The following is a 17,957-nucleotide window of genomic DNA, read 5'->3' on the forward strand; positions in this document are numbered from 1 at the left end:
TCGGGCTCTTGCTGTAGATCCAGACCAACATGTCCTAGGGAGCTCTACTTCCCAAACAATTCGGGGTGCGCATGCCAGATCATCTAACCCTGCCCACAGACAAACCCTCTCCCTCCCCCACCCCCCTCCAAAAATAGTTGTGGCAAATTAGCCATGTGTCAGTCCTGCTCTCCACAGATCTGCAGTGTTGAGTCAATACTACTGACGAGCCCCAACGCACAAGGTTGCTGGTGGAGTTGGAGTGTTACAGAGATGAGCCTCCCCCCAACCTCCCAGTGCTGGGATCAGAGTCAGTAAGCCTGACTTATGCAGGAGGAGCTGTGGAGAACTGCACTGGAACAAGCAGAGTCTTCTACTGAACTTTATAACAAGCTGAACAACTTTTGGTTTTAAAAAAGCCATACAAGCAGCAGCTGGCATCTGTTGTTATAAAGGGACATGGCTGAATAGGTAGGAGACAGACTCCCCATTATGAGTCCTCCTGATGGCCTCTGCAAGGATCATTGAGATGTCAATCACCTGGAGGGAAAAGAAAAGATACATCAGCATCACCTAGAAGAAACATCAAGCCTGGGAGAACAGCTGTTAAGTGGTGAAGAACTTCAAGGAGCAAATCCAGCACCCTAGATTTGTAAGATGCTACGTGCAGACAAATGAGTTCTAGGCCAGCGATTTCATTCCACATCATTCTGAAGATAGTCTCAGTTCTGCAAGAAACGTTTCACCGCTGATCTTTGTCAGGATCACAATCTACTTTCACTCTGCTTTCCTGATGCTCCCTAAAGACAGTACGTTCCCTACCCTAGAACTATCTTGCTCGCTTTGTGTGGGTTACGTAGAAGTCAGGGAATCTACATCAAGATCAGACTGCTTCCCTTAACTCATGAGGCTTTACTCTCACTGCTACTACAGTGAGGAAAAAAAGATTAAGTTACTGTGCTACACACAGTTCAGTTTTCAGCTACTGTGGTGACCAGCTCCACCTGCTGGAATAATCCAGTTAACTGGAAGAAAAATTAAAGTCTCAATGAAACTCTAGCTTTGAACCCCAGCAGCTGAAGCATTTACATTTAATGCAGTCTCAGTAAGAATCACCATGTTCACTGTCTGTGAATTAAGTTAATTGATATTCACATTTAACATTTCCTTCTGTGTAGTTTGCCTCCTGAGAGGAAGGAAAAACTTAAGGGATGCAAAAATGGAGCATGGGGCTCATAAAGAATCCCTTAGTTCAGTATTTCCCAACACATCAGAAGTTAGTGCAAGAGCGAGGTACAAGTGAGAACCTGAAAAACTTCACTGCAATCCTTAGCTACAACTATTTACATCCTAGCTACCACTTTAACTTTTCCCCTACGTTAACTGCAGCGTGGAGTTTGTGAACAGCTCAAGCAGATGTCTTCTAGACATGCTGACTTGCAGGAACATTATGCAGAAGTTAGTGTTGAAAAACGCAACCCAATAGCCATGTGCAATCGGCCTATGCTTTGCCTCCAAAAGCAGCTTAAAATCTACTCGGCTCCAATCACCTGAGATTCCTTTTCACCAGAACCCCACTGCTGTGGAACCTGCTACACCTACAGCAGAGCACCAGCTGAGCCTTAGCAGTGCCAGTCACTTATCAGACTAGGTGGTGAGTAGGACTGTTTCCTTCCAGAACTTCTCTAAATGCATGTGTCCTGTACATCTATGTGCTGCAAAGCTAGTGTTTAAGGTTGTCCTGACTGTGCATATGCTCTAGCAGTACCTGAAGCTTCTGAATGAGCTATTAGGCCTGAATTATCAGGTAAAGCTACAACTTCCACATTTGTGTTAACAGGGGAAATCTTCAAGTTCTGCCTAGAGTTCTACAGGTAATTTTTCCTTCCAGGAAAGTTAGCTTCAGCATGGGAAACAACACGCCTGCCTACTCTCCCTAAACAGAAAAATCAACATAAAGAGTGAGGGTCAAGTGACCAGTTTTGAGCTTTGATATGGATGGCAAAGTGTACTTTTTTAAATCTTGGCAGCTATCTGAACACTGCATTGTGGAGCTATGCCACCTGCTCTTACTCAAACCAGCACGTCATGTAAGTGAAAAGAAACTATGCTCCCTTTTCAGGTCATTTTCATTGGTATTATGACCAGATATTAAATGTTCACCTTTCCCAAACCAGGCCTTCTTTGTTTCACAAAAGGTCTTCAGAAGGAAGGGACATGTGAATGAAGAACTCTGGTTAAAGGGTTAGGCGCAGGCTTGGGAGAAAGTACAAGACATCCAATGTTTAAAGTAGTCACATCCTTTCAAATCATGTTTCTTGGCATCTGCTGTTATGGATTCAGTAGCATCTCCAGTCTTCCAGGAGGAACAGGAAAGGCAAGAGTCAGATTTCTAGAACAGAAAGCAGAAATCCTTCCAGACAGCTTTTTCTGGCCTTTGTTTTGCAGGAAGATGATCTACTGTGGTGGTATCACACTGAGGGGATAGTTTCACCACTGAAGTTGGCATCACTACTGGCTCGAGAAGTTCCTACCCATTTCTGCTTCAGTGCTACACATCAGCATGTGACCCCTCCAAAGGGTACCGACAGAACTGCTTGCTTACATCATGGCCCCATTAGATCAGTGATCTGATCTAGGTTAAGACAAGCCCTGCAAAAAAGATTAAATGGACTGTTTGAGATGATCTTGGTTAGGAGCTCCATTTTATCAGCATAACAGGTCTGTTATCCCACTGCAATAAAGGAATTCCAGTCAGCACTGCCACTGAATCCAGTATCAATGAAACTGTATGCCTACTAATATTGCAGTAAGCACTGGACAGTATATTTCAGGTTTTCCCAGCAACAGGGGGACAGGCACGTCCTGGAAGCTGTCCCTTAGGAGCTGAGAAAAAGAGAAAAAGAGGCGCTCACCTGGATTTTTGGACAATGCTTCATCTTGTCCTCCTGGGGTATTGTGTTTGTGACAACAACTGCTTCAAAACAGGCATTGTTGATTCGAGAAATCGCTGGCCCAGAAAAGATCCCATGAGTTAAGATAGCATAAACTTTGGTGGCTCCAGCTGACACGAGCCTGTGAGGGAGAAAAAGGAGACAGGTGAAAAATATTCTCAGCAAGTATTAAAGCGACATGGGTGTGGGGCAAGGGGTAAACAGGAAAGGAGAGAATACCATATGCTTAAGGTACAGACTACCTTTGATCACCCCTTCCAGATCGTTACTGACTTGAGGGAAGGAAACAAGCTAACAAGTACCATACAATCCACTACCAGCAAGCTACACCTTGGAAGAACATCGTTTTCAGTCCTGGGGACTTTGGACTAGATCACACAAATCCGCTTTCAGTGCTTTTGCCAACACAAGGCGGCAGATACTTAATATCCAATGCTGCATATGCTGCCTTCTCTGGTGTAGAAGGCTGGCTGATTCAGAGCTTGAAAAGCTCACTTCTAATAGAAATTCAGATATACGATCTTAAGCTATGCTGGACCAGACAACATCTAATCTTACCTAAGGGTAAGTTAGTGATGGCCTAGTGGAAGACATCTGAAGGACAGCTGAATCTCACTATGACCTATCACTAAATGTTAGCAAATAAGCGTCACTAAGCCTACCCATCAACAATATGGTATCCAACTCACATACCTTCAACACAAACTTTTCAAAGGAGAAAACCTATGTTCTTCTAGTTATTTCTACTGGAAGGACGTTTAACTAGGCTTTTTGCTTTGTGTGACATGAAAGAGAATATCAAGAGACTGTAGGTTACTTTGTGAAACTCCACATGCAAACATCTGATTAATTCATTACATAGCATTCGCTAACGTTAAGACTCTGATTTAGGAAAAAGTCAGCCCTACTCACTTGTCTGCTGCGTGACAGATGGTACCACATGTGTCTGCCATATCATCGACCAGAATGGCCACTCTGTCCTTCACATCACCCACCAGTACCATGCGATCCACTTCATTGGCCTTCTTGCGCTCCTTGTGAATGAGGGCAAAGTCTACATTCAACCGATCTGCAATGGAGGTCACTCTGAAGAGAGAACAGTTTCCAAACCACACTTAACTCCACATAGCAGCTTTTGTCAAAGGACAATCTCTTCCAAAACGATAAGCACAAACTGAGACTGGAACAAGAGGAGCTGTCACCACTTCTGTTAACTGCTCCCAAGCAATTCACAGAAGACACTTTGCCATCTTAGTGCCATTTCTCTGCAAGCAGTTACCGTGAAACCTCCGACCTACTCTCTTGATGATGGCCACTACATTAAGACGAAAGTCTTTCATCCTAACTGGCACAAATTAATTGAATTTAAAGCTCAAAACAAACCTAACTAGCACGCTCAGCAAACCTGAAGTGATCAGAATGCTTGGGAAGTTGTCATCTTTGTAACAAGACAAGGGGAAAGGCTAAAGTTATGTTATGACATGGAGGAGTTAGTCCAGAAGTACGAGCAGTACAGCCACGCTAGGCTTCCTGAATTTTTCATTACTAAAGTCAGACTACCAAGAGGAGCAAGAATAAGGAGCAAGTAAAAAGTGGCAACTGATTATATAATTCTAAATCTAAAACAATGACACAGAACTATTCTTTCCCATTATGCAACTGGTTACTGGAAATGCCATTTCACTATTACTCCATGGAACATTTTAGTACTTTCCCTGTTACTGCCATTCAGCTAAGAACGGAACCAATTTAGTTCTACTGCAGGACAGTCACCTGTGGTTCTGCACAGGCGTGTCATCTATATCACATAAGGGAATTAGCTTCCCCTGTGACTTCAAGCATATTTCCTCATCTCATAGCTGCTTTTAGATTTTTGAATCCATATGTGAAAGGAGTGGTTTCCAGGAGAAAGCACCAGCTAGAAATTTTGTTCATTATAGCCATGATAAGCTCTGCAGGCTAAGAACAGAACTGCAAAGAGAAGAGGCAAAGAATAAGGAGGTCAGAAAGTTTCTGTCTTTGCTCAATTTTACCACCTCATCTATTACAACAGTAGATTTCTAAGCAGGATTCAACGACAAGCGGTTTGCCTTTAAAGTCTTTGGCAATATAGTCCTTAGGCTCTAGCACAGGTCAGTACATCCCTCCTCCTTCAGCACTAATGTTAGTGATCTACACTGTCTACTTAAGAGTACAGAAAACCCTACTTATCCCAGATCACCACGCAGTGAAGATAGCCCAAGTTTGCGTTTCAACAAGCGACAGGAGCCACTACAGAGAGGGCACCCTATGCAATCTAAAGTTAGGGCCTAGTATACCCAACATGATATAATTCAGTGCACCTCGATACTCAGGTAAGTTTGGAGTTGAATTCATCTACGTAGAAGTCAGTGCAGAACCATTACACTTTCAACCTTTCCTTCAGGTTTGTCCTTTTCTCTCTTTGGGACAGCAGCCTCCTACAGCTCACTGCCACAGCAGGGGCCAGTTTTCCTATCCAGCAGATCAAGCTTCCAGTTCTTTGGTCACACTGAAGGTTTGAGGACTACAAAGTAGATGACTAGAGATTCTGACAGGGATTTACTTGCACTCATAAGCATCAAAGTGTCATGGGGCCAGAGGCATGTAAATGCTGGCACAAGGACAGCAGCAACCCCTGGACATGTAGTCCTGCAAGTCCACTCACATTTACTTTGGGTAGAGTGACCAAGGAATGTTACCGGAGGGACCCAGACTTGATATAATGATACCCATGAATGGTAGAGTTCAAAAGCATTAACACTTAGAAGGAAAATACACATGCCCCTAAACAATTCTGTACTAGAGATCAGCAGACTCCTGGCCTCAGTAGATCAGACTCGTCATTCCAGTAGTCTTAAGCAGGTTTTTTAGGCCCGCTCAGCTATTTAGAAAAAGTACGTAGTTCTGCAGCATCTTCACGCGATATTGTACCAGCTAAAAATCACTGCATTTCAGTTCAAGGGGCTTTTAAAAAGGTCTTTTTAGGAATCAGATTATAGCTGGCTGAGTTGGCGTTCCAGATGTTGCATAATGCAACACGCTACAGAAGTAGCTGAACACGCAAAAGGTCGTGTCTGGTACATGGATCGCAATGAAGCTACCGTAAGATGAACGGGGACCTGCAGCAGTAGTATTGCTTGGCCATTGTAACAGTGAGCATAAATCACTCCAAAGTATGTCAGTCAGGTCAGCATGCACCAACACTTTGGTATGACAGAGTGTCTCGGATTAAAGAATACACCTGCTTCCCTTAGCTTATCACTTGTAGCCATTGTACAGAGGCTCCAAGAGCGAGCCTAGTTTTGCCTCATGGACACCTGGAAGCCGTGTGAATTGCCCACAAGCTGGTGTGTTTATCTCCAGAAAAGGGGGAGTGCACTTCCCATGTCCCTGTCAGACAAGACAGAAAGACGCTTACGTATGCCGCTGCTAAAAAAGGAGCTATCTATCTTCCTTGCTCAGGGGGAAGAGTAAGAGTAGCAGCATGCTTAAGTCATAGCAAGAGATTCAGGTTAAGAGTAATAAAGCCAGAAAATGCCTTGTTATAAACTGAGTTTACTACAAACAGCTTAGATAAAAATGATCACAAACCAGCAGGGCTAATCTTGTTTTGGCACAGGGATACGAACCGCATGATGCCCTGCCTCACCAACCTGAATAACTCCACTTCTCCAAAAATAGCTTTAGTCCAAAGGATGTAGAGGTTGCTCAATCCTACCTATGCAGTTGTGATTCCAGAAGCCATTTAAGCCCCAGAGACCTTCTGTACATTCTCTAGGGATAATGTTTGACAATTCTTATCTATCTGCCATAGATTGTCTTACAGAAGGCAGGTTGGCAGAGAGGGAACATGCATCTTAATAGCATCACAAATACAGTGACACTGTGTTAACAATTCAAGCAGATGAAGGACCATTCCGCCTGCTGTCTGACAGCTTACCTCTTGGCTCCACCAGCATCTGGTGAAACAATGGTACAGTTCTTCCACTCAGCAATATTCTCCTTGATCCACTTCAGTACGGCAGGCTCAGCATACAAGTTATCAACAGGGATATCAAAAAAACCCTGCAAGGAGGAAAACATTAGCAGATCAACGTAGCTGAAGGTCACGTTCCAAAACGCTGGAAAAAGCCTTCTAGTTAGGCATACAGTCACTGTTTTTCCACAACGTTTTCAGATTTCCTTTTTGTTTTCCTTAGTGGAACAGCAGTAACCTTTGGAATACACAGAACAGGAATATAAAAAGTCTTCAGAGGTGTAAAGTGTTATTTATGTCAAACTAGTTTCATCTGACACCTTCACAACATAAAACTCGTTCTACCCTAACAGGTGCAGAAAACACCCAATGCACTTGTTTCCAGAGCAGCCAGCTGCCTGTTTACAAAAGTCAATCTGATCTTTAATGCTCATTACCTACACTGTTTGCACCTACAGCAAGCTGGAAACCTACGAAAAAGGCTTCAGTAATATTTGCTTTTAACCTAATGCAGCAGCTGGTTCCACAACTTCACACCGACCCAGCAGACTCCTGCAGGTAAACCTCAAAGGTCACTAAAAGCCAGAAGTTAATCCTGAACAAGGGGGCAGGTGGTACAGAGGAGTCCTTGGCAAAAACAGTCATGCCTTACATTCAAGGGGTAACAGATCTCTAACATCATCCTTTCCGGGCTCATGTAACCCAGCACCTATAAGAAGCTGGCAGGAGCCAGCTAGATGCTGGAGATGATCAACACAAAACCAAATATTCAACTGAAATCTCACCATTGCTGCTGTTGAAAGCTCAACCCTATGGCACACATCATGACCTCAAGAATACCTTAAGGAAGGTATTCTTCCCACCCCCTTGGGCTCTGCTCCTCTGCTTCATGATCCTTCTGCGAATTTTCTCAGCTGTGCCCCCAGAGTTCTTCCATTTGAGACAGTACTTCTGGACAAATTACACTGGAACAAATTATACTGAAGTGTGAATGACTGCATTTTCAACTGTTACCATGACAGCAAGTCCGTCTACTTCACTCAGACAGTAGATGTCCAACTACTCTAGATTCAAAGCATTTACAGCAGTACAACAGATAAACCCACCTCTGCCAATCCTCTCAGTTTCACTGAGCTGGTTTCCCGGTCTGAGAGCTTGCTCAGGATGGAGCTAGACAAGACTAACAACTCAACAGCTTGCTGCCCCTCCTCTCTGGGGAGGTACACACTCTTGCTGCTTCTCTTACGCAGGCCTAGTGAACATTTCAGTTTCTCAGTGAGACTGTTCAGTTCACTAATCCAGCAAAAAGCTGTGAATAATTTTCTGCCAGTGTAACTAGCTCAGTCAGCTGGGAGCTTGGGAGAGGACCAAAGCCAACTGAAGGGCCATGTTGGAAGCGAATGGACTCCAGCAGGATTGCTCGTCTTGTCAGCAGCAAGCTATCAGATCACTGCTCTGGACAACTGCACCCGCACAAGCAGCTGTACTAGGACATCTCGGGGAGGCGCTAACCTGGGGGCAGCAGTGTTGGGAGCCACTGTGCCAAACCAACAAGAAGCCATTGCCTCAGTGCACTGCTCACATCCTGACAGTTCAGTATCACAAAATTCTGCTCAGTGTTTAAGAACAGTCTAAACTAGCAAATTATTTAAGAACAGTCTACACTATCAAACCATTCTGTCTCAAATTCCTCAAAGGACGAGTTAAGAACACACAGCGTCACTGCAAGGTGATAAAGCTGCATGAAACATTTACTAAGCCAATATTCATTTAAGCAGTCATCACTTAGCCCAGTCAAGAACAGCTATAATTTTATTTACAGAAGAACCCATTATCCATCCCCCCCCATCCTCTTCTGATGATCCTACAAGTCCTTTCCAGTCCTGTGCTCCCAAGTCCCAACTGTTGCTGTGTCCAATAAAAAGCTGATCATTGGCAAGCCTCCAAGGCAGTAAACAGGCTCAGATGTGAGCAGATGAGTACTCGCTCTCCCGATTTCAGCTCCTACCTGAATCTGAGAGGCATGCAGGTCCATGGTGATTATGTGATCTGCACCTGCCACAGACAGCATGTTCGCAACCAGCTTGGCAGAGATCGGGGCTCGACTCTAGTACAAGAAAAAACAGTGTTTAAGACAAGTTCAACTCCCTCATCAAGATGCCAGCCTTCTGCTTCTAGGCAATGATTCACAGGCAGTTACTAAAAGGAGCGCTCATTAACATTGCATCTTTTCATCAATGGGTGATTACAGCTTGGTATATTTTCAAGAACTAGATTTTAATGAAAAGACGATTTTCCAGTCCAATGCCCTGAGGTTTAAGAAGTTAAAGTCAGTCCTATCATCTCTTCTTCTACATATTCAGCTTCATCTAATCCCTAACCAGCAGCCAGGACTTTTGAGACATGCATTCATCTTCCCAACAGAAACCCTTACTGAAATCCTTACCTTGTCCTTTTTGTCCTGACGAGCATAGGGAAAGCAGGGTATGACAGCTGTCACTCTGCTGGCTGAGGCAATCTTACAGGCATTTATCATGATAAGGAGCTCCATCAGATTGTCATTGATTTCACCACAGCCACTCTGCACAATGTAGACATCTTCCCCACGTACGCTCTCACCTATTTCCACACTGGGAACAGATGGAGAAAGGAGAGTTGTGTCCAAACACAAATTAAACACAGCCATTACATATGCCTGCAGACCAACCAAGGCTGCAACTCATGGGACTGCAGTCCCAAGGCTCTGTGGGTGACAAGGCAATATAATCACGAGTGTTGAGCAGGAACACTGCTGCCTATTTGCTCAGTGACTATTTTTCATTGCTCACTGATCAGAGTTAATGGTTCAGTCAGCAAGGCTAAAAACACTCAACCTGTACTTTCAATCTCAACACAATCTGAGCGTGCACGCATCCTAGAAGAGTCCTTGTTTGCCCCACATCAGAAATTTATGCCCACCTCAGTTAAAAGCAGTGTATAAACGAAGCAAGCATGATGGCCAGACAGCAGAGAAAGCTGAGCCAAACTTCTAACAGAAGCTACACTGCAGCAGATTATTAAATTTAGAATCATAACAGCTATCGACAGCCTTGGACAGAGAGGCCCTCCAGCATTTTATTTTGGAAAGGCTTTGGGGGTTAATTTCCTTCTGGATGTAATGCACACTAATCCCTGCTGATGAAGGGACTGTGAATACAAGCCAAAGGTCCTGTTTGCCAGCAGCAAACTGCCAGCAAGCTTCAGTGCATGTGCTGAGGCACCTGCACCAAAAGCAGAGTTGACAAGAAAGCAGTAGTCTAAGGTTTGAGGCTTCACAGAGATGAGCGCTGCAAAAGGCCTTTTGTAGGAAAAAATTAACTACTCCTACTTCCAGCATTTCAATTTAGAGAAGCATGCCACAGATTTGGAAGTAACCAAAAGTCAGCCTACAGAGGACAGAGTTCCTCCATAGGTTCTCTCTTCTTGCCCTGGAGATGTTCACCTGCTCTGTAGACTGCTGCCATCTCGTTGAGCTATCTCTAGGAGCAAGGGGACAATCACCCAACACGCTCCTAATGGCTCCATTTTTATACACCCTTAGGGTAGATTTTTAATACTAGTATTTCATTCTGTCATCTCACTTCCCATCCTTCCTTAACATGTTTTTGATGACCACTACGCATTCACAGTCCTGCTGCTTAAGCTGCACCAGCAAGCTGCTGGTTCAGTCATTTTGCTGTCTGTCTTATACACTGGCTTTCAGCATACACCAATCCCTCGAGCAATATTTCAGAGAGCACGAGGACTTCCCAGTAGGGTAACTGTCTGACTTAACAGTTGTCAGCCTACAATTGTCATCAACTGTACCTACTAACGGTCAGAGCTTAATGAGAGCTCTCTGAGCCTTACAGCACAAAAACATCAAGTCAGCTGACTGATTGTTTTAACAATCTTGCTTCTTCAGGTAAATATTTGCCATCGGGTTATTAAGGTACATAGGATGTGTCAGGTCTTTAACAGTCACGCTACCTGCTGACATTAAGACCCTGACTAGCCAACTGGACAGGTAAGAGCCATGAGAACAGTGCAACAGCAACAGCTGTAGGTCACAGACAGACTCTTTTTACTGATTTCCTCTACAACGCTTTGTAGTACCTGTCAGGTTTTCAATTACAGCAGATACCCATGCAATGGAAACCTCTGTGACATTCTGCCTCACGTGTCTATCCTGAATTCTCAGGAGAAAAAAAAAAAAAACGATCTGTCTCCAGAATAAAGTGGTGGGTTGGCACAATCACGTAAGGTTCTGCAGGTTATGCTGAGGGAAAAAAAGCCATGCATACTGTACTTTGCTAGACCAGGCTCTAAGACCCCTGACTAACTTTTCAGCCTCTCCTGAGCATGACAGCAGCAAAGATCTATGAAGAACACACAGAGAAAACGAAGTAAACGTCAGGGGGAATACACCCGAGGCATCACTGCAGCCTCCTGCACCGCGCAGCGATGTCACCCAGCGCTTCAGGGTCCCGATGCTCTCCCGAGCGGCCTGACGGCACCGGCCACACCCCGCGGGCTGAGCGGCCCAGCCGCAAGTCACCGCAGCCTGCGGCTCGGCCCCACCATGGAAAAGGCTGATAAGGGCAGAGGCAGCGCAATCCCGGGGCCGCGTCCAGCCCCGGCGCTGGCTTCCCGGGCGGCGCGGCACGCACGACGGCGCCACACGCCCGCGTCGGCCGAGGCCGCTAAAGGCGATGAGAGCGGCAGCGCGGCCCAGCGCGGCTCCCCCGCCGCCGCCCCGCCGCGGGGTCTACCGCCTCTCCCACGCGGGACCCCGCTCCCCCGGGGCTCCCCGCCGAGGGGAAGCCCAATAAGGGCCGCTCCGCCCGCCGCCGCCCTGCCGGGCCCGGCAGCTGCCCCCGCCCCGGGAGGCCCCGCTCCGCCACGGCGGCGAGCTCCCCGCACTACAACTCCCGGCAGCCCCCGCGCGGCGCTGGCGCGGGCTCCACCGCGGCGGCGCCGCGCGGCCTGCTGGGAGTTGTAGTGCTCGGCTCCGCCCCCCCCTTCCTCCCTCCCGCTCCGCTCCCTCACCATGTCTCCTGGTTGCTGAACTTCTTGGTCACCACCTTGCCGAGCTCCAGGCCGAGGCGGTCGGCGATCTTCTGAGACAGGTCCTGGTGCGAGCTCCCGCTGAAGATCTTGATGTTAGGCATGACGGCGCAGGCGGCAGCGGAGGCTTTGGCCTCCTCCTCCCGCCTCACACCGTGGCCGGCTTGAGAGTTGGGATCCAGCCGCTTCCTCCGGCGGGGGAAACCCAGGCGCCTGTGGAGGGGCGGGGGGAAGCGCAAGACACGCCAACTCGCACCTACACCGCCATCTTACCTCTTCCCGCCAGCCGCGCGCCCCCTTTATAGACTCCCCGCCCCCGTGGCCACGCCTTTTCGCGCCTCCCATTGGCTCCTCGGGGCCTGGGGGCGGGGCCCGGCCGAGCGTCCCAATGGCGCGGAGGGTCTCCCTCCCGCCCCGCCCTTCGCCTAAACAGCAGCCCCCGGGGGGGAGGGGCGGAGGGAGGAGGGACGTGAGCGCGCACGGCCGCGCGTAACGCCCGCGGCCCAGGGCGCGCTCCTTATCCGCTACGGGGGGTGGGACGAGGGGCAGGAGGAGGTGGGCGATTGGCCGGCCCCTGGCCGCCTGGTCCGCTATTGGTCAGAGCGGCAGCGGCCGCAGCCGGAGCGGGCCGACGGCGCTGCCTCACGTGGCCTCGGAGAGGGGAGGGGGGGAGTTCCGTTGGCCGCGTGATTAGCAAGAGCCCCCCCCCCCCAACCCCCGCCCCGGCCGCCATGATGGGTGTCCCTGCCCGCCGCGGTGCCCCGCAGAGCGGGCGGCGGGGGCAGAAAACGGCCCCCTCTGACGCCGCCGGGCCCAGCCGAGGAGCCGCCTCACACACGCGCAGGGCCCGCTTACCTCAGCATGGCCCCGCCGGCGGCTGGGGCCCCGCCGGCCCCCCGGGCTGCGGCGCCTCGGGGCCGCCGGGCCTCCTGCCGTGTTCCTCCGTCGCCCGGGCTACGGCCGCCGGGCCGCGGCATGACGCTGTACTGGCGTCACCCTGCCGGGCGGCTGTGCCCTCATGTAGCGCTGTACTGGCATCACCTTGTCAGGCCACTGTGCCTTGTGTCACGCGGTACTGGCATCACCCTGCTGGGCTGCTGTGCCCTGTGCCACGCTGTACCGGCGTTGCCTTGCTGGGCTGCTGTGCCCAGGTGTCACACTGTAGTGGCGTCACCTCACCAGGCTGCTGTGCCTCCATGTCATGTTGTACTGGCACCACCTTGCCAGGTTGCTGTGTCCCCGTGTCATACTGTACCGGTGTCACCTTGCTGGGCCGCTGGGCCCCCCTGTAATGCTGTACCAGCATCACCACACCAGGCTGCTGTGCCACCCTGTAACACTGTACTGGTGTCACCTCACCAGGCTGCTGTACCGCCCTGTAACACTGTACTGGTGTCTCCTCACCAGGCTGCTCTGCCGCCCTGTAACACTGTACTGGTGTCACCTCACCAGGCTGCTCTGCCACCCTGTAACACTGTACTGGTGTCTCCTCACCAGGCTGCTCTGCCGCCCTGTAACACTGTACTGGTGTCACCTCACCAGGCTGCTCTGCCGCCCTGTAACACTGTACTGGTGTCTCCTCACCAGGCTGCTGTGCCGCCCTGTAACACTGTACTGGTGTCACCTCACCAGGCTGCTGTGCCGCCCTGTAACACTGTACTGGTGTCACCTCGCCAGGCTGCTCTGCCGCCCTGTAACAGTGTACTGGTGTCTCCTCACCAGGCTGCTGTGCCGCCCTGTAACACTGTACTGGTGTCACCTCACCAGGCTGCTGTACCGCCCTGTAACACTGTACTGGTGTCTCCTCACCAGGCTGCTCTGCCGCCCTGTAACAGTGTACTGGTGTCTCCTCACCAGGCTGCTCTGCCGCCCTGTAACAGTGTACTGGTGTCTCCTCACCAGGCTGCTCTGCCGCCCTGTAACACTGTACTGGTGTCTCCTCACCAGGCTGCTCTGCCACCCTGTAACACTGTACTGGTGTCTCCTCACCAGGCTGCTCTGCCACCCTGTAACACTGTACTGGTGTCTCCTCACCAGGCTGCTGTGCCGCCCTGTAACACTGTACTGGTGTCACCTCGCCAGGCTGCTGTGCCGCCCTGTAACACTGTACTGGTGTCTCCTCACCAGGCTGCTCTGCCACCCTGTAACACTGTACTGGTGTCACCTCGCCAGGCTGCTGTGCCGCCCTGTAACACTGTACTGGTGTCACCTCGCCAGGCTGCTGTGCCGCCCTGTAACACTGTACTGGTGTCTCCTCACCAGGCTGCTGTGCCGCCCTGTAACACTGTACTGGTGTCACCTCGCCAGGCTGCTGTGCCGCTCTGTAATGCTGTACCGGTGTCACCTCGCCAGGCTGCTGGGCCCCCGTGTCACACTGTACTGACATCACCTCACCGGGCTGCTGTGCCCCTCTGTTCATGCTGTACCGACGTCACCTTGCCAGGCTGCTGGGCCCCGTGTCACGCTGTACCGGTGTCACTCCGCCGAGCTGCAGCCCCTCAGCGTGACATACAGCTGGTACCCAGCCGGGCCGCTGTGCCGGCGTCCGCTCCGCGCGGCGCTGCCCCTGCCGTGCCCGCGCCGCAGGGAGCCAGCGCAGCCGGAGAGGGGGGAGTCGAGTCCCAGCACGCTTTTAATGCCGGAAGGATGATGCTTATCATCTTCGAGATGCGCCTTATTTTATTTTATTTTATTTTTTGCCTTGCCAATTTATCCTTCCTCGGCGGCAGACGTATTAATAACTGTTTTTCTTTCCTCTTTGCCTCGAAACAGGCTGCGCGCTCGCTCGCTTCTCCTTCGGCCGGATCACGACCCGCTCCCACGGCTAAGGGCCAACGGTGGCTTTATGTGGGAAGGGGCACCGACTCCTCACGTGCGGAGGGAGGCTCACTGCAAAACCCCCCAGACAAGAATACCCCCGAATCAATGTTTTTTGTTCTTCTCCTCAAAACTTTCAGCCATGCATGCTGCTAGTTATTTTTTCTGATGCAAATAGCCTTTGGCCACGTCTTGAGTTTGGAAAAATTATAGTAGTGGTGGATTTTCTGTACTGAAATACAGAGGTGTTTTTTTTTCTGTCTTTTGGCTCAATGTCAAAGCCCAAATGGCATTATTTTAACAGGCTGTTTAATTTCATTTCTGAGGGTTTGTTTTGTATGTATAATCAGGTATTTTTGTACCTAATTCGGTAATTAATCTCCTGTGAGCTTTCAGTCTGTATGTGATTAAATTACATATATTAATTTAGCTTTTGCTAAAATAAACAGTGTGGTTAAAGGGTTTTAATTATACAAAATAAAAACTAAGCCACAAACGGCTTCTTCAAGATATGCATGTGATCACGTAATTCTTACAAGTTTTACTTAGCTGGTTCATAGATAACAAACTTCTGCAACTGATGTAGCACTGATAAGTCTTTACTTTGAATTCGCGAGCATTTCACAGAAGAAATAACCTATAGCTCATTTAGCATGGCCACATTACCTCTTGCTGCAAATATTCTGGCCCCAAAGGCTACTGTTGCTACCCCAAAAGACTAATAAACGAATGATTGTACAGTTCTACTTTGAGGGGGTTTCCTCCAGCCCTTTGCAAGGTTTCGTTAAACTTGGAAACCAGCTGGACTAAAACAGATACTAATTCCCATGCTTAGAGCGGCTGCGGAAATGGCATATCGTATCGATGGTGATTTCCAGTATCCGGGTGTCAGCGCAGCGGCTTGTAAAAGGCTGTGACACACAGTAGCGGCAAAGAACGGGGAAGGAAGAACGCAGCCTTCTATTTCCAATTTCTTTCTAAACATTTCTCATTTTAATAATACAGGAAAAGCTTCTCTGTCAGATGGGGGCATCTCCCACATTTCTAGTAGCCACGCACCTGTAAATGTTTCATTCGTCCTTGTCCGGGTTGGTCCCAGCTGCAGCAAAGCCTGACCGGACCGTTCAGTCTGAATTAGCCTTTCTCACGCGTGAAAATGATTTTTCTCACGCGTGAAAATGATTTAAGCCCGCGTCAGAGCTGAGGGACAAAGACGGGATGCTGCTGGGAAAGGGATGTCAGCGACGTCCGGGTGCTCTGCGCCCGGCCGCAGCACCCCGGCTCTGCTGCTGTCAGCTCTTTACTTCCACATCTCCGCTAAACTCGTGTACTCTGGTGCCACAAACAAGCCGTTTTAGTGACTCCTCTACTTGTGCCCGAAAGACACCTAAAAAAAAAAAAATCCGACTTTCATTTCATGCTTCTGATGAGGTCCTTTTCCAGTTGACAGCAATTTTTTCTCCAACGATAGTTGGTGTTATTTGCGAGTTGGGATGTCTGGTAACAGCTGTTCGTTCCATACGTATTTTCCAGTGATTAAAGCTATATGCTCTAAAAATAACTTCAAGGCCTCTCCTCCCCACAAAACACAGGCTTACAGCAGGTTTGTGACTGCCATTGCAGTCTGAAGAATTTGGGGGCTGGATAACTTACTGCTAGTCCCTGAAATATTTGCTTCCGCTTCTGAATCACGTGTCCTAGTTTGAAGTCTACTTTTGCTCTTGGATGCAGAAGTGGTGTTTTCTGTGTCTGTGTTCCAACCTGAAACCAATACCCTGTCCCTTCCCAACCTAGCCACGAACCAGCCTCTGCGAAGCTGTGGATGAAGGCAGCAGAAAGTGTATTAAAATGTGCAAATTAAGCTTCTCATTTACAGGCTCTGTCTCAGAGCTTCCCCTGCGCAGCATTTGGGAAGTAGCGTTTCTATCTGTGTCCTCCTGGGATCGTGGAGGCGGGATTTGCAGGAGGGAAAAATTTAAGAAAAGATAAAATTAGGTCGTTAATCCTGTAAGCCGGGGCCAGGCAAAGTTTCATGGGCAGTATGAAAGACTTCTTTTTTCCCCCTTCTCAAGCTAGAGGTCAAACATCCTTGCAGGAGCCTCCATGAAGCAGCAGATATTGCTCTCCAGGAGGCCAGATGCTGCGGAGCCGCTGGTGGGCGAAACCTTTCCCTCCAAGGCGAAGCGCAAAGCCGCAGGGGCCGGGGGGCTGCGCGCCGTGGCCGCTCTCAGAGGCATCGCCCTGCTGCCTTAGCCGATGGGCACAAAGGCAATACAGGAAAAGTCTCCAGTGCCCCTCAGCATTTTCGTTTCCAGAACGTCTTTGCCACGGTTAGACCACGCTTTGAGGATAAGGACAAAAGTCCACCTGCCTTAATGATTTATTGCTATCGTTAGTGAAGCTCTTACGGCAGGATCATCTCAGGGGTTTTATTGAAGAAAAGCTTTTAATCAATATGCAACAACGTCTGAGTCAAACACATCCAAAAAGCTTGCTCATGAGCTTTCCCCAGCAACTGCTTGCCTATTGACAACTTGCATTTCCACTTACCATATGAGTAGGGACAAGGAGAGGCAGCTTTGAAGAGGGAGATGTTTCTCTGGTTCCGGATGAAGGGAGAGACTGTGTGGTTGAAAACCTGTTAATCCAGGTTGTCTGTCGAATTAACTCGAGGTTGGCCGGGAGCTGGACTGAGCTGGTACCTTAACTCCTGCGCGGACACTGGGAGTCGAAGCATCTCATTCAGTTTGGCTTGCTTCCTTTTGAAAGCCCACTGGGATAAATTGCATTGTGTGCTCCCAGGCGAAGCAATTCGATTTAATTGTCCCGAATCGTGTCGTGTGGGCAAGCGCTAGTTCATTTGGGTACTGGAAAGAACTAGCCTGTAGTTTGAGCTGCTGGGCTCTCTCATGATTTGGGAATTAAGAAATAAATTAATGTCCACCTCAGGACATTCATGTACCTGCAAGTGCATGAATGGCAAACCTCCCTTTTTATTTATCTGATTCTACGGAGGTTCATTTAATCAGAAATGCCTTTGTGTTGCATGGCCTGAGAATATATTTTCCAGGAAGTTTTAAGTAGCACATTAACTCTATCAAACTGCATAGTGATGTCAAGACAAG

General features: G+C 48.9%; 1 protein-coding gene across 3 annotated transcripts; it reads right to left on the reverse strand.

Moving 5' to 3' along the window:
• Positions 1-348: 348 nt before the first annotated feature.
• LOC104152348 (ribose-phosphate pyrophosphokinase 1) lies at positions 349-12,506 on the reverse strand. Of its 3 annotated transcripts, XR_011143562.1 has the most exons (8): positions 11,998-12,296; positions 9,377-9,560; positions 8,939-9,037; positions 6,895-7,019; positions 3,846-4,019; positions 2,895-3,054; positions 2,143-2,631; positions 349-519 (listed from the first exon to the last, which is right to left on the reverse strand). XR_011143562.1 is itself a non-coding variant. In XM_068957588.1 (7 exons), the coding sequence occupies exons 1-7, from the start codon at positions 12,117-12,119 to the stop codon at positions 427-429; spliced, it is 957 nt and encodes a 318-aa protein (XP_068813689.1). In that variant the 5' UTR covers positions 12,120-12,506; the 3' UTR covers positions 349-426. The 3 variants fall into 3 exon arrangements, 2 of the variants coding, with proteins under 2 accessions (XP_068813689.1, XP_068813690.1); XM_068957588.1 differs by lacking the exon at positions 2,143-2,631 and having other exon boundaries at positions 11,998-12,506; XM_068957589.1 differs by lacking the exons at positions 2,143-2,631; positions 3,846-4,019 and having other exon boundaries at positions 11,998-12,305.
• Between the last annotated feature and the right edge of the window lie 5,451 nt (positions 12,507-17,957).

The sequence above is a fragment of the Struthio camelus genome, chromosome 11, assembly GCF_040807025.1.
Source record: "Struthio camelus isolate bStrCam1 chromosome 11, bStrCam1.hap1, whole genome shotgun sequence".
Taxonomy (NCBI): Eukaryota; Metazoa; Chordata; class Aves; order Struthioniformes; family Struthionidae; genus Struthio; species Struthio camelus.